General features: G+C 39.5%; 1 protein-coding gene across 1 annotated transcript; it reads right to left on the reverse strand.

Annotated features, from left to right (window-relative positions):
* Positions 1-1,471: 1,471 nt before the first annotated feature.
* chmp1b (charged multivesicular body protein 1B) lies at positions 1,472-23,306 on the reverse strand. The gene is made up of 8 exons (XM_048544513.2): positions 23,192-23,306; positions 19,785-19,882; positions 17,442-17,588; positions 14,893-14,961; positions 11,381-11,488; positions 9,918-9,961; positions 5,516-5,588; positions 1,472-2,155 (listed from the first exon to the last, which is right to left on the reverse strand). The coding sequence occupies exons 1-8, from the start codon at positions 23,208-23,210 to the stop codon at positions 2,111-2,113; spliced, it is 603 nt and encodes a 200-aa protein (XP_048400470.1). The 5' UTR covers positions 23,211-23,306; the 3' UTR covers positions 1,472-2,110.
* Positions 23,307-24,897: the final 1,591 nt, after the last annotated feature.

Genomic DNA, 24,897 nt, shown 5'->3' on the forward strand with positions numbered 1-24,897 from the left:
ATGGATTTCAACTACAGAATTACCTACAGCCTGAATGACAAAACCCACCAGCAGTAATTGATTAAAGCTAAGTCAAGCCATGAGGTTAGAGTTATATACAGGAGTAAACTGGACTTAGAAATATTACAGGCTATGTAAGTTATGCTGAGTAAAACAAGGGTATTTTAAAATGCCAGTTTATGGTTGATAAAATATTATTTGGTCTGATATTCCTGGCAAATTGTGCCTCACTTTAATGAATTACAAATCAAAAACATGGGTTTTAAATTACGGCAGATAACTGCCTCAAAACATAGAAGCTTTGATCTCATGTATTGCATGAATAAAAATTAACCTTTATAAAAGGATTACTGCACTTACATACGCTCAAAATGAATTTACACTGATCTGCATGTTGTGACAAGTGAAGATTAGGAAAGGAAGAGCTGGTTCCTTGTGTAAATTAAAATTGGAAACATATGCTGCAGTAATTGTATGCAAGTGATGACAGAGGTGCACATGCAATTAGCCAGGAAACAATTCCACATCTTAAAGCCAGATCTAAGACAAGCAAGGAGCATGCCACCGCCACCCCCACCCCCTTCAATGCCTTTGTTGGTAAAGACACTGCCTTGAGTAGAACAGACCCTTACAGATCAGAGTTTCAAGTTCAGTATTCACCCCAGTGGAGGCACTGGTTAAGATCCTACACTTGATCTCACTGCACTGTAGTGATAGTGGTCACAGTGGTGGGGAAGGTTGGGGGGGGGAGAGCGGGTGACGTTTGATAGTATGGTTGAGGGGAAGTGAGCTTAAGTTTCCGCTTCCAATTGCTTTCCAGTGAACCCTGCTGAAAAGTGCACAGATGTTGACATCAGACAAGGCAGCTATGATGCCTCCCACAAACATACAGTCTGCCAGAGAATGTGGGCTGGGTGAAGAAAGGTTATTGGAGCTAAAAGCAATAAAACTGTAGGCAGGAAAAAAATCCAGATTTGCAGACAGATGTTAGTAAATGCGGTGTTGTCAGAGAAAATAGGACAATACCTTCCCATAAAAGCACTGTAAATTTCATTTCAGCTTCTAATCACAAAGGTGATAATATCAATTTGGTCATGGTCTTATACTGCAGCAAACAACCAGATGAAGTTAGACAGAAGTTAACTTGTATTGCTTTTTTTAAAATTGCCAAGTTTAATATCACTGCTGTTAGTTTGTTTTACAAAATGAAGCAGGTGACTGGCCCTCAGGTTAAGAAAATTAGCCCTGCAATTTAAATGAAAGACTGCTGGCAGAGGAGGATATAGAATTTTGCTTTTTTTGGGGGCAGGGGGGGTGGTGGAAGAACAATTTCAATTCACAGTAATGCGCACATTTTGGCCCAAAGAACCTTTAATTGTAGGGTCAGAGTACAACGGAAGAAACCTAAAGTTTAAAAAGACCCAAAAAGACTTGAACATCCCAAACAGACACACAAGTTCTGCAATTAGAATGTGATCATCTGGAGCTTTAATGCAATAGTACTCATTTATACCCCTCCCCATTTTTCAATTTACACTTTACAAAAATGAACAGTTGTGTTCAGACTCCTTAAACAGATTAAATTTTACAATTTCAGAGACCATTCTAGCAACTATGGAAACAGCTGAATTGGAGTTAAAAGCAAGACCTTCCAGTGTGGTGAAATTAAGATTAAACACATTGTGCTACAAAAAATATTTCCAATCATCTTTCAATCCATACTTCTTGTTTTGCTCATGATGTGCTCTGACTATTTAAGATACTTTTTAAATAGCAAAATTAAAATACATTTTAGAGAGATAAATTGCCTCAGTTACATAACGTGTATAACTTCTTCCGGATAGAAAAGTGCATCTTAATTTTTTTTTCCCCTAAAAGGAAGGTCAGATTCCCCATTTGCATTGGGACATGCACTGTACAATGGATGGTGGAGGAAACTGAGTGACAATGTATTAACCATCTCACTGGTTTACTTGGAACGCTATCATTGTTGGTGACAGTGTCCCAGCAGCTGCACTGTAAAGAAAATCTAAATATACTTGCAACATTACAATAGATGATAAAAACGAAATTATTCCTAGCGTAAGGCGGCCAATGGTTTTCTTCGTTTTCACACTTGATCTCGGAGTCGTGAAAGCCTTTGGGAAAGCTCATCCTATATAAAACAGAATTAAATTAATTCAGCAATTAACTACTTCATAAACTTTCAAAGCCCTGAAAAATATGGCTGTGCATCAATAACTAGAGACTTGGATTAGTCATTCAGAGACTGCAAGTTCAAATATCATCTACAGCTGTTTAACAACGTGAATGACTTTTTCATTCCCAAACGAAACAAAAGAAGCAAGGTAATCATTAAACTCCAAAACAGGAAGGGAACCTGTCTTGGCCCAGTCTGATCGGCGTGGGGCTCCAATCAATGAGGCTGCTCCTCAGCTGCTCTCTCAAGTGCCCATTCCTTTTTGTCACAACTTGTATGAATATGGACTGCTGTGGGTAGTCTTAGGGCAACTAGAGGTGTACTATAAGTGTCAGCCTTGTGGGTGACAACCATTTCTATAATATTCATTTGAGAAGGAAAATGAATTTTGGCGAGTATGACTACAATTTTTTCATTGCAGTCGGTGAATTTTGTGCTGTAGTCATCTGACTTTCATTCTAGTAGAAACACTGTTGCCCAACACAGAGCAATGGTCATTTTCTCAATGCAATTACTTCTATAATGTTCAGTTTTGGCTTTTCCTACTCTCCCTTACCATCTAGTGGCTGAAGCTAGTAATTACCTTTTAGAATACTGTTCATCAGAACTTTAGTCCTGAAACAATCTCTCCCTCTCTCTCCACAAGCTGTCAGTTTCCAGCATGTTCTATTTTTAATCACACATGAGCAATATATTTGTTACCATGATGTCAGCTGAGACTCAACCACAAGGGTAACAGTTAAGGACGCTAGGGATGTAGACACACACACACACACACAAACACACACACACAAACACACACACACAAACACACACACACAAACACACAAACACACACACACAAACACACACACACACAAACACACACACACACAAACACACACACACACAAACACACACCAGCTTGGCTGCGATATCTCTGCACGGACGGGAACCTCTAATTGACGCCCTGCTGATCCAAAGCACTCAAACAGTGGTTGTCCTCTATTCTCGTCAATGGGAAATTTTTCCTCTATCTGCAATTTCGATGATTGATTTCTAGCACCTCTATCAAATCTCCTCCCTCCCTTCTCTTTTACAAAGAGATCATCCCAATTTCAATCAATCTACAAAATGGAGTTACTCAACTTAAAACCATTCTTGTGAATATTTTCTGTACCCAATAATTTGTTCTGAAAATCTCGTGGCCACAACTGGACACAGTACTCCAGCTGACACTAAGCTAGTATTTAATACAGGTTTAACATTACTTCCTATTTTTGTACTCTAACCTCCTCTTAATGTCATATTTCAAGAATTGCAGTCTCAACCTATCCTTCAATGATATATTCAGATACACCCCCGATTAATATCTTCTAGTAACCACTTCAGAAATCTATCCATGCTCTTTCTAGCAAGAGTGCATCCTATCCTACCATTTGTCTACCCAGTCCACTGTCTCTCGTTTTGAAGTTCTCACTGTTCACAATACTCCAAAGTTTCACACTATCTGGAAGTTCTGGAGTTGTGCCCTGTACACCATAGAGCCAAACAGCATGGAAATAGACCCTTTGGTCCAATTTGCCAAAATAAACTTGTCCCATTTGCCTGAATTTGCTCGTGAACCTCTCAACCCTACTTATTCATCTACCTGTCTAAATATCTTTTAAATGTTGTAACACGACCTGCATGTACCACTTCCTCCTGCAGTTCATTCCACATATGAACCACCTTCTACATGAAAGTGTGCCCCTCAGATCACTTTTAAATTTTTCTTCTCTCACCTTAAAATTATGCCCTCTAGTTTTGAATTTCCCCACCTATGGGGAAAATATCTTTGCTTTTCACCTTATCTGTGCCCTCATGATTTTATAAACCTCTACAAAGGCTCCCCCTCAACGTCCTATGCTCCAATGAAAATGTCCCATCCTATCCAGCCCCTCCTTAGATCTTAAGCCCTCCAGTCCAAGCAACATCCTTGCAAATCTTATCTGCAGGGCTACCAGAACTGTACACAGTTCCCCAAAAATGGCCTAACCAATATCGTGTACAAGTGCGAAGTGATGTCCCAACTCCTTTACTCAATGGTCTGAACAATGAAGGCAAGTGTGCCAACCACATTCTTTTGTAAAACCACCCTGCCTACCTGTGGACGTAACTATCAAGACGTTATGCACCTGAATCTCTAGGTCTCTGTTTGACAACATTAAGATGAGGTCGTTAATATACAGCAGGAAGAGCAGGGGTCCGAACCCGAAGCTCTGAGGGAAAGCCATCTAAATCTTCCTCCAGACCGACAAGCAACCTTTGACCACTACCCTTTGCATTCTGCAGTCCTTTTCACTCCAGTCTCCAACACTGCTCACAGATCTGTTCAGCCTTCAATCAATGAAGCATAAAACCGAAGTGACAGCAACCTGACTGTGGCCTCTCTCGCAGGTGATCAGAAATTATCTGTGGATTTCATTTCCAACCGAGCTGCACCAAAAATGTATGTATCACCATAACTTTCCTGCAGCAGTACATTTTGCTTTCATTTCCTCTGTAAGCAATTGTTGCAGTCTTTGTAAGCCAGCTGATCTTAATCCGACGAAATTAAAAAAACATAACTTTATTATTTCAGGAAATAAACAGAGGCTGCCTAATCCTTTTTTACATGAAACTCAAAGCAAACCGAAACTTTTAAAACGAACAGTCAGAGCTGGAATATCTTTAAGCTCCAGGGACAGAAAGTCCACTTGCAGGTGATTGCATTGCATGAGACATTATCAGTCCAAGGCAGATATAGGACCCCTGCATTACAAAGATCAATAAAGTGAGTGAGTTAAAATGACAGGCAGCTGTCAGAAAAACAACTTCATTCCAAATTGTAGAAAGTTTTGAAGGTGACAATTCTTTAATCCTATAAAGTATAATTTTTAAAAAAATAATTTATTGGATGTAGCCATTCCTGGGAGGTCAGTGTTTAATACTTGTCCCTACTTGCCTAGAGTCCAGCGACTAAATTGCTGTGGGCCTGGAGCCACAGAAAGACCCGAGCAGGTATCGATGACAGATTTCTCTCCCTATAGGACATTAGTGAGCCAGACAGGTTTTTACAACAATTGACAGTCACACAGTCACTAACACACTATTATTGAATTCAAAATTTCAAGCTGAATTCAAATTTCACTGTCTGCCATGATAGGATTCAAGTCAGGCACCCAGAACATTAGCCTGTGGTGGGATTTCTATTCCAGCGACACTGCAGAACTATGGTTAAAAATATACAAACATCATTTTGATGCTGTGATACTTTCTGAAATGGCAAATCCTTAAGATTGTTTAGGATATTACCTGTTCTGTTGATGCCACACTGGCACCGACTGATCCCATTTGGCCTTCAGGAAGCTGCATGTTCAAATCAAGACTATTAAAATAAAAGAAAGACAGTACACATTAGGCTTCGTTCCGCATCTTTGTTGTAGAAGTCACTGTACCCTGAGAAATCTACTTCAAAAAGGTATTTCAGCTCTACTTTGTAACTACAAAAACACATTTTTGACTCAGTGGAATTATCAGATGAAAGTTCATCATTGGGGTTTCTCCAGACATTTTTTTAAACCAAGCTGAAAAGAACACTGATATTAAAGAATGCAAGAATACATTGAGGTCCTGAATGCAGACTACTCTGTGAAATCATGATCAAGGTTTTGGTGTACTCATGATTCCTTTCTACATCACACGTACGCACTCAAGTGAAATGCATTGCCTGAACATTAGGCTCTTATGCTGTACATCAGTTACAGGACTTGTCATGTGGTCACTAATACAGGAGAGGGCACTCTCCGAAAGCTGGGTCAAGTTGCAACATTTTACTTCAGTGCAAGATTACTGACATGATAGCCACACCATATGCTGAATATAATCAGTTAATACTAGAATTAAAGGTCACAGCCATTTTATAACCAGTTATTTTGTCGATCGAGAATCAGGAATCATAACCAAAAGGGCAAAATGGTCTTGGTTGTTCTGTTGTATCAGTTTAAAAGGATAAAAATCCAGCAAACTAATCTCTTTCTTTTACGAGGAAGAAAATGCAACTTTCAAACTATTATTTGTGTATGTAAATAAATGAGGTACATTATACTTGAGCCCTGAAAAATGATTTAACAGTAGATTGACAAAATTTACAATTTGAAGTACATTTTTGACATCAATGAAGAACTCCTGAAAAATGTGGTGGATGCAGAGAGTTAATGAATATTTTTGAGAGAGAGGTAGATAAATTTTTGTCAAGCAAGTGAAAGGTTATCAGGGGTAGGTGGGAATGTGGATTTGAAATTATCACAAGATCAGCCATAATCTTGTTGAATAGCGAAGTAGGCTCGAGGGGTTTGAATGCCTATGTTTTCTCCTAATTTGTATGTCTGCACACATTTAAAAACTAAAAGGCAAGTCTATTATAATTCTTATTATTTTTTCCAAATGCTGCATCAATGTGAAATGATTTTAGTAATTTTCAATTGCTGACTTTAAGTTTTTTTTAAAAGGAGACTGTGACAATAAATCTCCCATTATGCCAAAATTTCACAAACTGCCACTAGTTGTGGCTGGATAGAGCAAATATTTCTATGGCTTATTACCGCACATCAATCCAGCTGCCAGTGATTGATATCACTGCCCTGCCAGATTATCCAGTGAATAAATCATTAATAGGAAATTGCCATATTGTACGGATCTTGTTCCACTAAACCACCAGGAAAAAAAAAAGTTGCCTGAACAGACCAGTAGCATTTTCAAGGCCCCACACACAGTTAGGAGCTATACCTGCCAGAAAGATTTGAACATTTAAGTAATAATGGGCTTACAGGAACCTTGTAGTGAAATGGAAATCGATGTAAAACTGGATCACAAATCTGTGCAATTCAACATGGGCTGAAGGTGACCAAACAGATAGATGAGAGTAAACTGGTTGATGTGGTCTATATGGATTTCAGCAAGGCGTTCGAAAAGGTTCCCCACAGTAGGCTATTGTACAAAATGCGGAGGAATGGGATTGTGGGAGATATAGCAGTTTGGATCGGAAATTGGCTTGCTGAAAGAAGGCAGAGGATGGCAGTTGATGAGAAATGTTCATCCTGGAGACTAGTTACTAGTGGTGTATCGCAAGGGTCGGTGTTGGGTCCCCTGCTGTTTGTCATTTTTATAAATGACCTGGATGAGGGCGTAGAAGGATGGGTTAGTAAATTTGCAGACGGCACTAAGGTCGGTGGAGTTGTGGATAGTGACAAAGGATGTTGTAGGTTGCAGAGAGATATAGGTAAGCTGCAGAGCTGGGCTGAGAGGCAGCAAATGGAGTTTAATGCAGACAAGTGTGAGGTGACGCAGCTTTTATTAACAGAGGGATCGAGTTCCGGAACCAAGAGGTTATGCTGCAGCTGTACAAAACTCCGGAGCGGCCGCACTTGGAGTATTGCGTACAGTTCTGGTCACCGCATTATAAGGAGGATGTGGAAGCTTTGGAAAGGGTGCAGAGGAGATTTACTAGGATGTTGCCTGGTATGGAGGGAAGGTCTTACGCGGAAAGGCTGAGGGACTTGAGGCAGTTTTCGTTAGAGTGAAGAAGGTTGAGAGGGGACTTAATTGAGACATATAAAATAATCAGAGGGTTAGATAGGGTGGATAGGGAGAGCCTTTTTCCTAGGATGGTGATGGCAAGCATGAGGGGGCATAGCTTTAAATTGAGGGGTGAAAGATATAGGACAAATGTCAGACGTAGTTTCTTTACTCACAGTAGTAAGGCAACAGAACGCTTTGCCTGCAACGGTAGTAGATTCACCAACTTTAGGTACATTTAAGTAGTCATTGGATAAGCATATGGACGTACACGGAATAGTGTAGGTTAGATGAGCTTCAGATCGGTATGACAGGTCGGCACAACAGAGGGCCGAAGGCCCTGTACTGTGCTGTAATGTTCTATGTTCTAAGAGTTGGGGGAACTTGCAGTAGGTTAAAAATACAAAACCTATTTCCACTAGATGCTAGCAGGTCACAAAGTTAACTATCTTCACTAACTTTTTCTTCAACTCAACTTTATAATTCCAGCTGCAGTTTGTGGAAATGATATGCGCAATTTATTCTCCAAATAGCACCAGAAACATACACAAATAGTTGCACTCGAAGTTGCAATAATCAACTTGGTGTTAGGTAAAATGGGCTCTCAAGAGGGCAAGCTTGAAGAACCCAGCCAGTGAGAACTATTTTAATGCACCTGTTCTAATTAAATCATCCAAACATTTGTCACATTTAAATCACATATGTGCAAGTGAAAAATCACACTTATTCGGTCAGATAATACTATTTATATAAGATTGACAGGGGATTGCCTGCATTGTAAACACTCTGGCAAAATTAACAATGGATAAAAACATTAATATTCCTCTCTATTAAACTCTACTGTGCTCTGGTCAGACAGCAAATGGGGTACTCAGTCTGGTCGATGACTGAATGGAGACATTCAAGCGCTGTAGAAAATACAGCCAAGGTAGCTGGCTTGATAATTTATCGTTCGATTACTTTGAGGAAAGACTGAAGAATTTAAAACTTTCATCCTACGAAAGGTGGTTAAATGTTGATCGTATTGAGATATTTAACATAGTTAATATGATGGAATATGTATGAGCGGAACATCCATTTGAAGTTGAAATCATGAGTGGACTAAAGGGATAATTATTCAAAGTATTAGAAAGATAAATTTAGATATGATTTGGGAAATTTTCTCCACTCAGTCTGTGATCAGGCTACAGAGCAGGCATACAAGACCACCGATGGAAATCCAGGAACTAATTTTAAAAATTAGATATTGAAATGTTAGGGCCTTTCTGAATGGCTGAATTGAAGTGGTCAAATAGACAACTCTTCCTTAATTACCTTGCACAGAATATTCACCACAGAAAACATATTTGTATAAACCAATTGAATTTGAATTCGTTAGCAACCTTCATATTTTCTGGATGTCCCATAACACTTTACACCTATTCAAGAACCAGAGGCAGCAATTTGTGAAATAAGCAGATAATCTGTTGTTAAATGATACTCATTCGAAAGATAAATGCTGCCTAAGGTGTCGTGGCACGCTAGCTCAGCGGTTATCACTGCTGCCTCTCAGTGCCAGGGACTCTGGTTTGATTCCACCCTCGGACAAATGTCGGTGTGGAGTCTTTACATTCTGTGCGTGTCTGCATGGTTTCCTCTTACAGTCCAAAGATATGCAGGTTAGGTGGGTCAGCCATGCTAAATTGCCCATCATGTCCAGGAAAAGTGCAGGCCAGGTGGATTGGTCATGGGAAATGCAGGGTTACAGGGCTTTTTTTTGGGGGGGGGTTCCTCTTTGGAGTTGATGGGCCGTATGGCCCGATACTGCACTGTCAGGATTCTGTGATTCGAAGACATTGAGAAAGCTCCACTGCTCTTTAAATCCTTCACTTACAATAAGAAAGGTTGAAAGGGCTCCAACGTGATGCCTCATAGGAAAATGTCACCTTTAAATCATTCATCTGCCCCAGAGTTACACAGATATCTCAGCCTAGATTCGGGTGCTCAAGTCTGAGGGGACCACTCTAACAGAAGTGAACGTACTAAAGGAACTTGAGAAATAAAGCTGGTTAAAATGTAAGTTAGGTCATTCAACAAGGAGGCAGTTCTCAAGAAAGAGATCAACATCAAAACCTCTTAAAAAACATGCATCCATACTAACCCAGCTTCATCAGCCATTTCATGCAGCAGTGAATCTACTTGGCCCTGGAAGGAAAATAAATAAATATAAACTGGAATATATACTGCTTAAAAAAGGAATGTGCATTTATATGATGCAAATTATATCCCCACGGACTGACCAAAATACTACATTAATTACTCTTGAAAAAAGTTACCAGTGATTTTCTTCAAAAAGGCAACCAGTTTACACTGTGATCTTATTAACAGCAAGCAGGTTATATGAGAAACTGCTCGAGTTTTGCTTTGGCTGTGCTGCTGGATTTTTTTCACACCACCTTTACAAGCTGGCAGTACTCAGTCTGCTGTCTGACTGAAGCGTCGCTTACACTGAGATACTAAGTTGCAGGAATCAAGTCTGGGTTCCCAAAGTTGTGACGCGAGTAAACATACCACCAAACAAGACAAGCCAATACAAAGGGTGTATCCTCAGACATTTAAAAACAGACCAAGAGAACAAAAAAAGCGGCACGCGTACTCAGTTATAAAAACTGATATATAAATGTTCTTGGGAGATTATTGAACTTAATTTAGTAGAAAGAAAACATCTCTACAAAAACTGTAATTTTTATGTTAAGATTTGAACTGCTCTGGAAATGAGGCGAATGTTGCCTCTCCTGAGACACAGCTACTGTTCGTTGCCCAATATCATTGTGCCTTGCCTTCCTTCCTCCTGTCATTTAAATATGCCTTGTTTACATCTTATTAAGTAGTGTTAAAATTGCTTTCTCCTTCGTTCTGTGCGCAGCGGTGTGATAAGTGTTCCCAGTGATGGCTGGGTCAATACCTTATGAACCATATCTAAGATGCGTATATCCTTACAGTACTGTAGTACATCAGTAAGTCATGGGAGCCTAAAACATAAGCATGAATTACTGGTATTTCCCTGCACTGTACATTTTAGAACAATAAGCCATACTTTCACTTTTTTGAATACTCTAATGAGACTTAAGGCAAGGTCTTTCCACTGGAAATTGCAAATGGCAGTTACCCCATACTTATGGAACTCACTGACAAATTAGCTTCCATTTTGCTAATACAATGCTAACATTGCCCCCGATATTGCCCACAATAAGTCCAACAGCAGGCTGAAAAGACAGCGCATGCACATTGGAAAAAAAAAACAGACCGTGCTAAGGCTCCAATGTGGCCATTACTCTCTAAATGATATAGTCATGCAGCCAACTGACCACAACCACAATTTAGTTGCAGAATAAGTTTCCAAACAGAGGCAAGTTTCTCATGCGTCATTTTTGATTATTCTAGAATACAAGAGAAATATAGGCTACAAAGTTAAGCTTTCTCCATTTTTTTTGAAATAGCATTCAAAACTGTTTATTTTTTACAGCACCAGTAGATCCCCCAAAGGAGGGCAAACATTATTTGCAACACAACACCTTACTTGATCTACTCCATCAGCAAATGCCAATGATATCCGTTGCTGACCTGTGGTGTGGTTAGAGTAGTTGTGCTACTCATCGTGTCCTCCATTTGCTGGGTTTGCACATCTAACGTCTCAAATTGATGTTCAAATTTATCCATCAGAGCAGAAATCTGCAAGGAAGATAACGCTTAGAGCACTGCATTACAATTAGCTGGAGCTTTATTGGCACAATTTAAAAGGCACAGAGGAAGGGAAGTGCACAAATTGCAAGGCCAGAACTTTTCGTCCATTCTTAATCATCCTTGTGAAATTGCACTTGGTGCTGAGCTGCCTTTCAGAAACACTGCACTAAATTGGAGATAAGCATACCGAGTACTCTTTGGTAGTTCCAGAAGTTTGACCTAGTGACAGTGAAAGAACGCTGATACGGTTCCAAAGGAGGATGATGTGTGGTTTGGAATAGGACTTGCCGGCGTGCTCCTAGATGGTAGATGTCACAACTATGGAAGCTGCTGTCAAAGGAACTGTGATGAATTGCTGCAGTGCATTCTGTAGAAGGCACACACTGCTTCCCACTGTCCTTCTGTGGTGAAGGGAGTGAATGGGGAACCAGATGGGTTTTATTCTTGATGATAGTTAGATTGATTGTTGTCAGAACTGTACACATCTAGGCAGGTGGGGAGTATTCCATCACACTTCTGACTTGTGGCTTATAGATGGTGAATAGGTGTGGGGGAGTCAGGAGTTAGTTAGTTGCCACAGGTACCACAGAATCAATATATTCCAACAAGAAAAATTCCATAGGGGAGTGCCATTTCTCTGGTGATTGTGATTTTCTTGAGATCTTCCCTTTCATTTCCCAATTTGCAGCTATTGCTGGGATATTACTTATCTCTCATTCTAGTGCCGTGTGCAGTTCTGGTTACCATATCACAAGAAGGATGTGATTGCATTAGACTGCATGAAAAGGAGACTCACTAGGATGCTGCCAGGGCTGGAGCATTTTCACTGACAGAGAAGCTAAGTAGGCTTGGGTTGTTTTCTTTAGGGGAGAGAAGGTATAAGATTATGAGAGGCATAGACAGGGCAGATAGAAAGCAGTTGTTTTCCTTAGTTGATGGCTCAATAGCAAGATGGCATAGTTTTAAGATGAAGAGCAGGAGGCTTAGAAGGGATTTGAATTGATTTTTCCCCCACACACAGAATAATGGGAATCTAGAAAGCACCTGGGTAAGAGAAGCATAAAACCTCACAACCTTTAAAACACACAGATGACCATTTGAAACATTGTAACACTCAAGCATACAGGCCAAAGTGGGACTGGTGTAGATAAATCAGCACAGACTGGAGGGGTTGAAGGGTGTGCTCTGCACTGTGGGACTTTATGATCCATTATTAATGGCTACCCAAAAAGTTCAAAGATCATATCAAACTTAAAGCAAATAACTGGTGCAAAAAGTGGCAAGTCAGAACATTTGACTGAATATGAAACACAAAGTAAAGTGACATACCCGTGAACAAACAAAAACCACAGGACGTATTGTACTTACATTTCCTGAAGACATTTGATAAGATGTCATATCAAAGATTACATATCAAAGATTATTATGGAAATTAAAATATCATGCATGGGTTAATATACTGGAGTAGGGAGATGATTGACTAGCTGACAAAACAGCAGGTAGAAATGGAAAATTTCCTGGCATGGACCTCAGCCTTTTACTATTTACACAAATGCTTCAGCGACTGCACCGATGGTATGTCATTAATTTTGCTGATGACACAGAGATAGGTAGGGAAGTAACTCATGAAGAGGATATAACACTACAGAGAAAAATGAATAGGTTGAGTGAGTGGGAAAAGATCTGGCCAATGGAGTAGAATGTGAAAGTATCCATTTTGACAGGAAGAATATAAAAGCTCTAAGATACAGAGGAATCTGAACCACAAAAGGTTAATATGAAGGTGTGGAAAATAATAAAGAAAACTAATAGAATGTTATGACTTACTGAGATTAGAACTGAATACAGCGGTAGGCAGGCCATACTGCAGATATGTCGAACATTGTTAAGACCATATGTACAATATTGATGTTCTAATTTAAAGAAATATGTAAATGTATTGGAAGCAGCTTAGATAAGGTTAACTAGATTGTATCTGGAATGGACATGCTGTCTTATGATGAAAATACACAGTCAGGCTAGGCTAGCATCCATTTGAGTTTAGAAGGGTAAAAGCAACTTGATTGAAGTGTGTAAAGAGCTGAGGGGGCTTGACAGAGTGGATCTGGCAAAACGTTTCCACTTGCGGGAAAATCTAGAACCATTTTATATTTAAAGTCACCCACTGAAGACAGAAATACGAACCTTTTCTCGCAGAAGGTTGTGCGTTTTTGAAACATTGAAGACTGTTCCTCAAAAAGCAAATATTTTTTAAGGGAGAAATTGATGCCTTTTTGGGTGAGGGAGATAAGACAGGTTATCAAGAGCAAGTAGAAACATAACTAATCAGATAAACCATAATCTTACTGAAAGATAGCACAGACTCAAGAAGTCAGACTTACTTCTGCTCCTAACTTCTGTTTGCGTGAAATCCTAGCCTCTGACCTGCTGTTGTCGGAACATTTACATGGCAGGTGCATTTCAGATTCTGGTCAGTTACATATCGATGGTTGGGGGATTCAGTGAGGGTAATGCCACTGAATGTCAAGGAACATTCTATTCTGTCTGTTTGTACGAAGATCCTTACGTTTGTTCTTTTTGAACTATTCAGTTTCAAATACAAATTTAAATCAGCACACAAATTTGCAGAACAAAGTGGTCACTTTTGCATCTCATTCCTATTATACACAAATCTGTAGATCATTTCACAAATACAACAGTCACATTGTCTTTAAGAAAGGAACGGGAATAGTATTTTAAGTTGCGCCCTCTGTAAAGACAGAAATTCTGAATATTAGAATTCTATTATGTTTTCTCCATCATACGTTTTGAAATTCTATTTTTAGAGTGCCATTCACGAGAGGTAAAAAGTGAATCCGTCAGAATAGGAATCAAACATTTGAAAGGTTCACCTAGAAATCAAAGCCAGTCAAGTTTTGGCTGTGTGATAGGTTTATTATCAGCTGATAAGCAGTCAGATCCTCATTCCTGATCCCAGAGTCAAATTTGCACATGCAATGAATTAATATCGCTGCCTGTTTCAGGCAAATTAGATCAAAACCATCTCTTAAGCTTTGCTTTGTCCTTTTTGCCATTTTTTCGGGAGTATATTGTGGGGAGATTTTTTTTGATGGAATGCGTTGGAACCAAATGACAGACAGTCACTATAAAGTCAAAGGAATTATTTTGGGATCCAACGGGGCCCCAATTTAAGGATCTGATTAAATGAAGTGGAAATTATTCCACTCTGTCCGATAATGATGAACTTCTGCAATATTACACTGCACAAAAAAAGATGATTACAAAACACAATAAATTACTAATGAATGTAAGCCCTCATTGACACATGCAGCCACAATTACTGTAAAGATGATGTTACATATTGAACTCATGTCATCCAGAATAAGTGATACCTTTTCTAAATTCATGCTTTTTAAGGTGATGTCCATGGATTTGACAACCCCTGCCATAGATTTGGTTACCTAAAACAAAATGTAATAATTTCAATAAGTAAAGAAAATAATTCAGTCATAATTAATCTGTGCAATAAAACTGCTACTCAACAGATCCTGTATAATGAACAGATACAATGCAATACACAGATGGCTTCTATTAAAACTACAAGTTAAAGACACTTGAATTGCAAGTGGAATTGTTAGCCTGGTATAATAGCTTCTTGTATTTGGAGATGATACAATACCAAGCACTAACATTCCCAATGACAAGCTTGCAGTTTAGTAGACTGTAGGAACACGTACATGCTGGTAACATTTCTCGGGAATTGCTGGCTCCAATTTTGCTCATGTTCCTTATTGGAGTGATTTTGGCAGTCTTTTCTCATGTGGCCCAAGGACAGTTAATTTTTTGACTTGCACAGTTCATTTGCAGTGTGTTGGCTACATCATTACTGTTTGACACTTCTCCGATTATGATAAGAATGACTGCATAACATACAAAAATTGCTCAGACTTCTCGCGAGGTAGTCAAGATCAGGTTCTCACTCACACATTAAATAAATTCGGCGTTAAAATTATAGAATACATGTAATAAAAACAACCTATCACACTGACCTCATGTTGGAAAAAGGTGCAAGACAAATAATCTACACCTTTAATGTTGACTAACTTCCTAAGGCTCTTCCCAAAGGGAAAAAAGAGCTCTGGACCTTTAATATGTCACATTAGGTAAGGTGACCAAAAAGTTTGCTTAAAGAGCGGGTTTTGAGCAACAAGGTTCAGATAAATTGCAAAACATTGCCTTAAACATTGCAAAACATCCCAAAGAACTTCACAGGGCTGCGATCAGAAATCAAAGGATATAAAGACTAAAAATTTGGTCGATAGGTAAATTTTCAGGGTCAATTTAGGTGATGATTGACTGACTTTGAATGAATTAGCTTTAGTGTCACATTCTCAAATGAGCACACAGAAAAGTTCACACTTTGCCACTTAAGGCACCATCTTAGATGCTAAGGTACCTAGGTACGGGATCCTCGAGTAGGTTTACTCAAATGCAGAGGGGCTCAAGGAGGGAGTTCACCACTTTGGGTTCAAGCAGCTAAAAGTGCACTGCCATTGTTGAAGATAAATTGGGGATGTTAGTATAGGAGCACAGAGAATTTGGAACTGGAGAAGACAATCACCGTATCTCTAGAAGCTGTGGATAGATTTGAAAGGATGGATGGTAATTTTAAAACCGAGGCATTGTCATACTAGAAGTCAACGTAGTGAGTTAGCAGAGGGTTGTTGGTACAAAAGCTGAAGGAGGTGCACAAAGATGTTTAGGGAGGCAATTCATAAAAGCTAGAGCTGGGGTCAAAAATATTGTTGGTGTGAAGTAAAATGAGTGAGGTGACACAAGAAGCCAGATTGAGAAGAACATTACAGAGCCAGAAGTAATTATTGAAATAGGGATGTGCATGACCATAAAGCAAATTAAAACACAAAGGATGGGAATGCTAAAGGTGAGTTATTGAAGAATCAGGTGCCGATACAAGTACCCAAATGAGGAGAGAGAGATTTGGTCAGGCAAAGGGTACCAGATCAATTTTGAATAAGCTGAAGGAAGATCACGAGGACAAAGAATGAGGAGCCAACCAGGAGTGTACTGCAATGGTTCAATCTGGAAGTGATAGAAGGCACGGGTCAGGTGCTCTGGCAGACATCATACAGGTAGAAGCAGGAAGGGTGCAGCACTGATTCGATGGGGAAAGTAATGGTTCAGCCTGATGCACTGACCAGGGAGATGTTTAGTGGCAAAGGCATAAAGTTGCAGGGGTGGAATACAGAATACAAAACTATTGTCTTCCTGACAGTAAACTGGCAGCAATTGTGCATCATTCAAAAAAAGGGAGTCAGTGAAGCTTTCTGACAATGTGGCAGATGATTTCATCAAAAGGCAACATATAAAATGAGAAAATAAAGAAGTACACAATGGATTTTTAAGATTCCAGAGGCAGCATGCACAATAAGAAAGAAAAGCCACTGCTGGGCAGGCTGTGGCCACAAGTTGACAAGCGAGAGTAGAACCATGTGTGGGCAGTCCCAATAAGATGAAGAATGGTGCAGAAGTGTTGTACGATGCTGACGTAGTCAAACATGTTACAGGCTGAGCTGTTGCAGAGCGTTAGTGCATCATTTAATGTAACTATTATTACAGCTGTTTGATGTTGGTGAAACCTGACAGAAGTGATTTACTGGGATCTGTCCAGTTTCAAAGGTGTTACGAGGAAGTAAAGAATGTAGGGCAATTCATTATAAACATACTATCGAGGGCCACTTTTCAATTGAAATTCATAAAAGCACAGATAGAAAAAAAAAGTGTTACTGCTCAAATCCTGATATTGACAAATGGAGTGCACTTGCCAAGTTACGCATGACATTTTTAACACTTGGAAATGTTTTTCCTGTTGGCTCACATCTAAATATGTTTGTTTATTTATTTATTTAGAAAAATCCATTACCTTGCCCATTGTAACTGCACTCTGCACACGTGCTGCTACGGCATCCACTCTGGCACTCATACGCAAAAAGTTGATGGACTGGTTCTTTTGCCGGATTGCATTTTCTGCATGTATTCTTGCTACTTCCATATTACCTTTCTGAATTGCCTACAAACACAATCGGATAATGTGAAAAAGCAGACAATTCAATTTGGATAGCAAGTTAAACTTTGCTGCCGAAGGTCACATTGGGTTTGGCATAATCGATGTATCTACTTCACAATAAATCTGAAGTCCTCCTTTTCAGTTTTCCAAAAGTGGTTGTTTGTTAGTGCAGTGCAAATTACATTTATGGGCTTCTTTATTGAAAAACTCTTTTCATCTTCTGCCAAATACCATGTCAATCGATTGTTTAGAAAAACTGCAGCTTCTTTTTCAAAGCAGTTAAATTTCTGCCAAGTGACAAAATTGTACATTGCAAATTTCACATCTGTACATGTTCCTGACCACAAAATAAAATTTACAGCTACAAAATTCATCACACAAAATTATATTATTTTCCATTACACTTGTTTGCCTTCAATTGGTTTGGATGACAAACATAATCCTCAACTTTCATGCTTCTATTTATCATCAATTCCAGCTGGAATACAGGAAAAGCACTTGCAGTACCTCAAACAATAATTATCTACAAAAAAAAGCTATCAAATCCAATTGATGTCAAATTTGCCAAGACATTTTATCAAAAATATATTAACATTCAAGTTAACGATCTTAAAAATAAGTCATTTATATCTAATAAAAATTGTGACAGTCAAATCTCAGAATACCAGACAGATGTGAATGGAGCAAATTAAAAAGGTTTCCTCAACTATTCCTTGAGCAATCTGTTAAGGTTCAAAAATTTACTTATGCTGCTTACAATTGCACACTTAATTCTCCATTACCAAATCTGTTTCTTTTCTGTCTTTGAAATGTGTCAGTTTGCAGTTTGCCAAGGATGGATTTGCCTTCAAGTGTAAACAAGAACATCCTTCTTCGGTTTACCCAATTGAAAAAAAGTTCAAGTCTAATGCTCATTTGTAAATGACATAAAAGTCTTGCCTGGTGAGATTCAGATGAGAAAAACTGTAAAATAAACAGCCAACAACTGGTGTTCTGTGTGTTTGCATCACTTTATACACAGTGCACAAAATAGTTTTACAACAACCAATATGGGCTGTCTAAAAGAGAGTCACAGTGAGCAAACCAAACATTTCCCACAAACCTTTATCAGCTGTAGAGATGTCTGTCTCCTCTCCACAAGAAAAAGAATTCAACGGCATGATGCAGCCAACATCTCAAGTGCTGGCCCATACAGTATTCTACACCTTCGGCATATGAATCATAGGGAATTGCAGCTTCAAGATTCTATGGCTGTTGCATTTTCAGCCTTTATTTGACAAAAATCTAAACCTTGTAAGTGAGCTCTTGCGCCCTACAAACCAAAGTAAGAAACATCTGCTAATGCAGCATTGTCCACTGACTGAACAAAACTATTAAATTGCCATCTGTAATTGGTACCAGCCTCGTACTTAGTCTAATGAAAGAATAAGCATACTATTTGTTTAGATAAATGACCAATCTTGTTCAGTAACAGTTAACATTAAACAGTGACATAAGAGTCACTGCAGATGCTAAAGCAACGTCACCGCAAATGTTAAGAAAAAGATGAATTGGTGTTGTAGCAGGTATGCTGCCTGTGGACTGAATGCTACACCTACAAAATCTTTGTAATTGAACCATGAAAAAGCTTACATTCCTCCTGCGTCTTACAGAAAATGAGAAAAGTATTGGTTTGCAGCATTTGACTTATTAGCTTATTATTGAGCAACAAACTGTGGCTCTTCAATCAGACAAGACATAATACAATAAGTTCAAAAAGTACATCTCTCTGCTTTTGGAAGATGAGTAATTGACAATGCAGTTTCTCTAAATAATTCCAGGATTCTGACAATACAAAAATCTAACAACTGCATACCAATAGCAGATAGCACTTCATAGAAATTTTAAACAATTCCCTTAACATGGTTAACACGGGAAAGGTACTTTGGCTTATTCCTGAGAGTCAAAGATGGGGGTCATTTCATGTAGTGCATAAGATGTCATATTTTGATCTGTAGAAAAGACAAACATTGGTGAAAATAACATTGAGCAACTGAAGTAAAACATATTGTAGGAAGAAAGAATTGAGCCAGAGGGCAAAGTATAAGCTAAGGGTAGTGTTTCAGTGACACAGTTAACCAGCGAGAAAAGTGTGTCTGGTCCAGGAACATACATCTTTCCTCACCCAACAGTGATGTAAAAACGAAGGACGTAAATTACCTTTTTGATTTTGGCTTTCTCTGTTTTCTCTTCTTTATCACATTTTTTGGCACTTCTGGAAAGCTCCTTTGCAGCAAACTTAAGGTTGAACAAGTGTTCTGGAAAGAAATGTTAAGGATGTATCGCCCAAAATGTTCACAGCTATTGGCTCAACATGCAACAGCCGAGGAATAGCCATTTTGAAGGAAACCTCACCCTGACTCAACATTTATTGTAGCTGGGACAGACCAAGTGATTCCAGGTCATCTAATAAATTCTGATTTCAAAGCAGTAACAAAATTAATTTCAACCCATGCAGATAGATTTTAAATTATAAACACACTTTCTTACTGCAGATATTAAGGAAGCAACAAACAAATTGAGGCTCTAAATACTTAGTAAATAAGGAGCAAACTACTGCTGATGCTGGAATCTGTGCTGAAAAAAGTGTGCTGGAAATCACAGCAAGTCAGGCAGCATCTGTGGAAAGACAGCAAATTAATGTTGAGTCTGGATGCCCCTTCATCAGCTCTGATGAATCATCTGGACTCGAAATGTTAGCTTGCTTTCATCCCACAGATGCTGCAATCTCCAGCTTTTTTGTGTTTTCAGGACTTACTAAATAACATCATGATTTTCATTTTTTAGAAAATCAGAAAATGTTTTTTAGACAATTTTAAAACTGGAAGGCAGCAAGTCAAGATACAATATGGAACAATGTCACATGACTAAAAATATTTCAAAATAACATACGCAGTTCATTCAGTTTAAGACAGCATGAGCAGTGAGCTACGCATTAATGAACCATATCAAGCCACAAAAAACAGACAGCAGGATCTGAGAAACTATTCCACCCCACTTTGAACCTTCAGAAAAGAACAGAAAACTGGTAAACAGCTGCATCGGTCGGCCTTCAGAAACCAAACGGTGGATTGGCATGGGCGTGCGGGTGCATGTGTCAATGTACTCTCCATATGTACACTGTGTTGCAATGTCATTTAATTCCAGAAGATATTAAACCTGATTTGCTTTTTAAACAGCATCAATATAACTGCACCTTCCAGTCAAAAATCAGAATATCATTTAAAAGCATCAGCTTTAGCCAATCCGCACACTCCCTCAACTAGTTCTTCAACAAATTCTTACTAGCTGACTCAATAAGTAAAAGGTAAATGAAATGTTCACGATCTGTTCATGTCTGTTCCACACCAGGTTCCTTGAATTCTGCCCTGTTGTGCATTACCAAATGAAATGGTCATGCCTTCAGTTGCCTAGCACCGTACCACTCCCATGTCTCTCTGCCACTCTAACTTGCTTTTCTTCTCTAAGTGACTCCTCAGAAACCTACCAGGCTGACTATCTGTCCTAACATCCCCTTCTGCAGCTTGGTGTGCTTGATAATTGTTCCTCTGAAGCACTTTGGGATGCTGTTAACAGTGCTGCATAAGTTGTTGCAGGCAATACACATCAATGAAATCACATGTTTCTTGAAACTTGGAAACAATTTGATTAAAGCAGTCAGCTTAAACCCATTTTTTCCTTTCAGGTGGATGTGAGAAGCAAAATTATCACAGGGATGACAGCCAGTGATTGCTACATAGCAAAATCATTGAAAGACTCAGATGAGTGTTTACTAGGTATCTGATGTGAGTAACAGGAAATCTTCCTAAAGTATTGCAATGACATCAGAAAACACAAGGGACAGGCTTGGGCAATTCTTTACAAGTCACATGATTCCCATAGCCTGCTTGTTATTACAATCTCTCCCAGTCACGGATGGCTATTTTTATTAAGGCAAACAAGTAGTTTGCAGGTCAACAGAAGACCTATTTAATTGTCACAAACACAGGGCAAGTCACTTGCATTAAAACAAAATATCCTTGAAGCATGATCAGTATACAAGTTTGACAACCAAGCTCCAGAGCTATAGTGAAAATGAAACTTAGTGTGAAAAAGCAAATTTCCTGAAGGGCTGCTCAAATTTATAGTATTTGCAAAATAATATACATGACTTTTCTGCAATTGCATGAGAGTCTAAACTCAAATAGATTTGATACATTTGAAACCTAAACTGGATAGTCTGAAGGAAATTAAGGCTAGGCAATAAATGCTGTTTGTGCCAACAAGACTCATCCCATGAACAAAAAAACTGAGGTTCTATACAAATATTTCGCAAATGGCTGTTATTTTAATCATACAGAATTAAACTGAATAGTAGGTCATCAGAGTCGTGAATTTAGGCAAATGGTAATGGTAAATATTACTTATTCATGATGCAGAAAAAACAAAAATTTAATTATGTACACTTCTAGGTGACAGTGCCCTGAGCCAGTTTACATATTCAGCGTTTGGGTTCAGGAGATGTGTATCATAAATAAAGTTAAAAATAGTAGACTGTCAGAATGAGATATCATGAAAACATCAGACACACACAGTCCAGGGAACATTAGCAGCGACAAGCAGTAATTGCATACAGAGTTGGGGATATGCCAGAAATGAAGATAGAGGTTAACAACTGTCAACACCAGAAAAAAAAGTTGGACTTGAACTCTCAATCTCAGCAAGAGTCAAATTCAACTGGGAAAACCTGGTGTATGATAATATTTTACAATTAAAAACATTGTAGATTATTTCAGCATATATCTGACAAGGTTGCTTGGAATTTGTGGTATTGGTTTGGTCACAAAACAGCTCAGCCACTGATGTAACTTTAAAAATATTCACCAAATGATGAGGCATTTACACATAGCTGGTGGTTTTTGAGAATGAAATGGGACATTTATTGGGTTTTATGTAAATTGGTAATCTGTTGCGTCGCACATCTTACAAGACTAGGCTTTCTATCAGAGACAGAATCTATATTAGAAACTACGGCAATAAAAAGAAACATACCCCAGACGGAACAACGGCTAGCAGCTTAAAGCTAGACTGCGTTAGCATATTAATAGATCCTAATATAACTCTTCAGAAAATACAATTTTTTTTAAGAGAGTTCCATTGCTCTCATTCTCAATTTGCACCAGTTTTCCTACTGATTCGCGTTGAAGTGGGAGAAGCGAGAGGGTTACAAAATCATTACCGAGGAGGAAGCGCTCTAAGGGGATTGACAGAAGGAACGGAGTTAATACATACGTATAAAAGAAAGACACACATATGTATCTAAACAAAAAAAACGCCATTCCCATGGCACTCGTCTGAACCACAGTTGGGTAGATGTTGGTCCACCTCTCATTGTACCTGCCAGACCCAGGTAAGCACCTCGCCCAGGTACAGCAGGTTACAATCTGGGAGGACAGACCTAACCTGAGGCTGGCACCACCCAGGACATTGTCAGGCTACTCCAGCCCTGCCCGGGACTCGGTGTGCTGGGGCGAAATCGGCCTGCATGCCTGGCGGGCCACTCTCCTCCCCGCCGGGGGTAAGGATACTCTCGAGGCTGGACGACATCTTCAAGGCCCCGGGCAGGTCTCCAGCTGATCAGCGGGCCCGACGGACGACAACAACCAAGCGACACTTCCGCTTCCGGTTGCGGCGTCATGACGTAAGTGGGGAACAACGCCGGGCGCTTCGCGTCATCGCGATCTTAAATTTAACCCATTCCCTGCCAGGCTACACCCACTCCTATAAATCCCCACAAACCGCCATTAACCTATTCCCTCAGAGATAGTCGGAACTGCATAGAACATAGAACAATACAGTGCAGAACAGGCCCTTCGGCCCTCGATGTTGCGCCGACCTGTGAACTAATCTACGCCCATCCCCCTACACTATCCCATCATCATCCATATGCTTATCCAAGGACTGTTTAAATGCCCCTGTGAGAGATTAGAAATGTTGTTTCTGCAGGTAAAGATGAATGGTGGGGTTTTGCAAAAGAAAACCATTATAGTCATAAGATTTTACAACAGAAGTTTATCATTAATCAGAGACTAGGTTCTGCAAAGATGGCAGTTAGCACGACCAGAAACATTGTTTCTGCAGACAAGGACATGGTAGAGATAAGAGTGCTTGTAGCAGAGGCTTATTTCTGCAAACCTGACGATTCGCATGTACAGCATGTCTAGCGCTCTTTGGGATAGCCAAATAAGGATTGCAGTAAAAAAGGGAACAATAAACAAGGGCTGTCCGACAGGACGGGGAATGATAGGATAAGACCAATGGGAGCGGGGAGGCGTGATTTTGCAACTTGTAAATTGTATAAGAATGTTTAACGTGCTTTGTAGTGTGTGCCTGTCTAGCAGACGCCCTTTCTTGCAAGATCGTACAGAATAAAATTGTCTTGTTTCCAAGGCTTTGTCTCAGGCTGAATTTGTGAGCAGGTACTGTTTCTCACACCCCTAATGTGGCTGAGTTAACTACATTGGCAGGCAGGGCATTCCACGTCCTTACCACTCTGAGTAAAGAACCTGCCTCTGACATTTGTCTTAAATCTATCACCCCTCAATTTGCAGCTATGCCCGCTCATACAAGCCGACGTCATCATCCTAGGAAAAAGACTCTCACTGCCCACTCTATCTAATCCTCTGATCATCTTGTATGTCTCTATTAAATCCCCTCTTAGGTCTGTTCTCATTGGAGAGAAGAAGGCTAAGTCCCTCAGCCTTTCCTCATAAGACCTTCGCTCCAGACCAGGCAACATCCTGGTAAATCTCCTCTGGACCTTTTCCAATGTTTCCACATCCTTCCTGTAATGGGGCGACCAGAACTGTACACAATATTCCAAGTGAGGCCGCATTAGCATTTTGTACAGTTGCAGCATGACATCTTAGCTCCGGAACTCAATCCCTCTACCAATAAAACCTAACACGCCGTATGCCTTCTTAAAAGCAGATGCTGGAGAATCTGAGATAACAAGGTGTAGAGCTGGATGAACACAGTAGGCCAAGCAGCATCACAGGAGCAGCAAAGCTGATGTTTCGGGCCTCAACCCTTCTTCAGAAGATTTCTGAAGCAAGATCTAGGCATGAAATATCAGCTTTCCTGCCCCTCTGATGGTGCTTGGCCTGCTGAGTTCATCCGGCTCTACACCTTGTTATCTCATTAACCTATTCCCTGCCCAGCTACACCCACAACATTAAAATGCCATTAATTTATCCTGTTCCAATTTGTCCTGGTATAAATATAACCTCTACAT

This window comes from Stegostoma tigrinum, chromosome 15, assembly GCF_030684315.1.
Source record: "Stegostoma tigrinum isolate sSteTig4 chromosome 15, sSteTig4.hap1, whole genome shotgun sequence".
NCBI classification, from domain to species: Eukaryota; Metazoa; Chordata; class Chondrichthyes; order Orectolobiformes; family Stegostomatidae; genus Stegostoma; species Stegostoma tigrinum.

Bases quoted from the DNA above. Each gene is read 5' to 3' on its own strand.
- chmp1b (XM_048544513.2), bottom strand. The intron at 5,589-9,917 runs GTTAGTATGGAT...TTATTTTAATAG, and splicing joins GAAATGGCTGATGAAGCTGG to TCTTGATTTGAACATGCAGC. The intron at 2,156-5,515 runs GTAATATCCTAA...TGTTTTATATAG, and splicing joins GTGTGGCATCAACAGAACAG to GATGAGCTTTCCCAAAGGCT.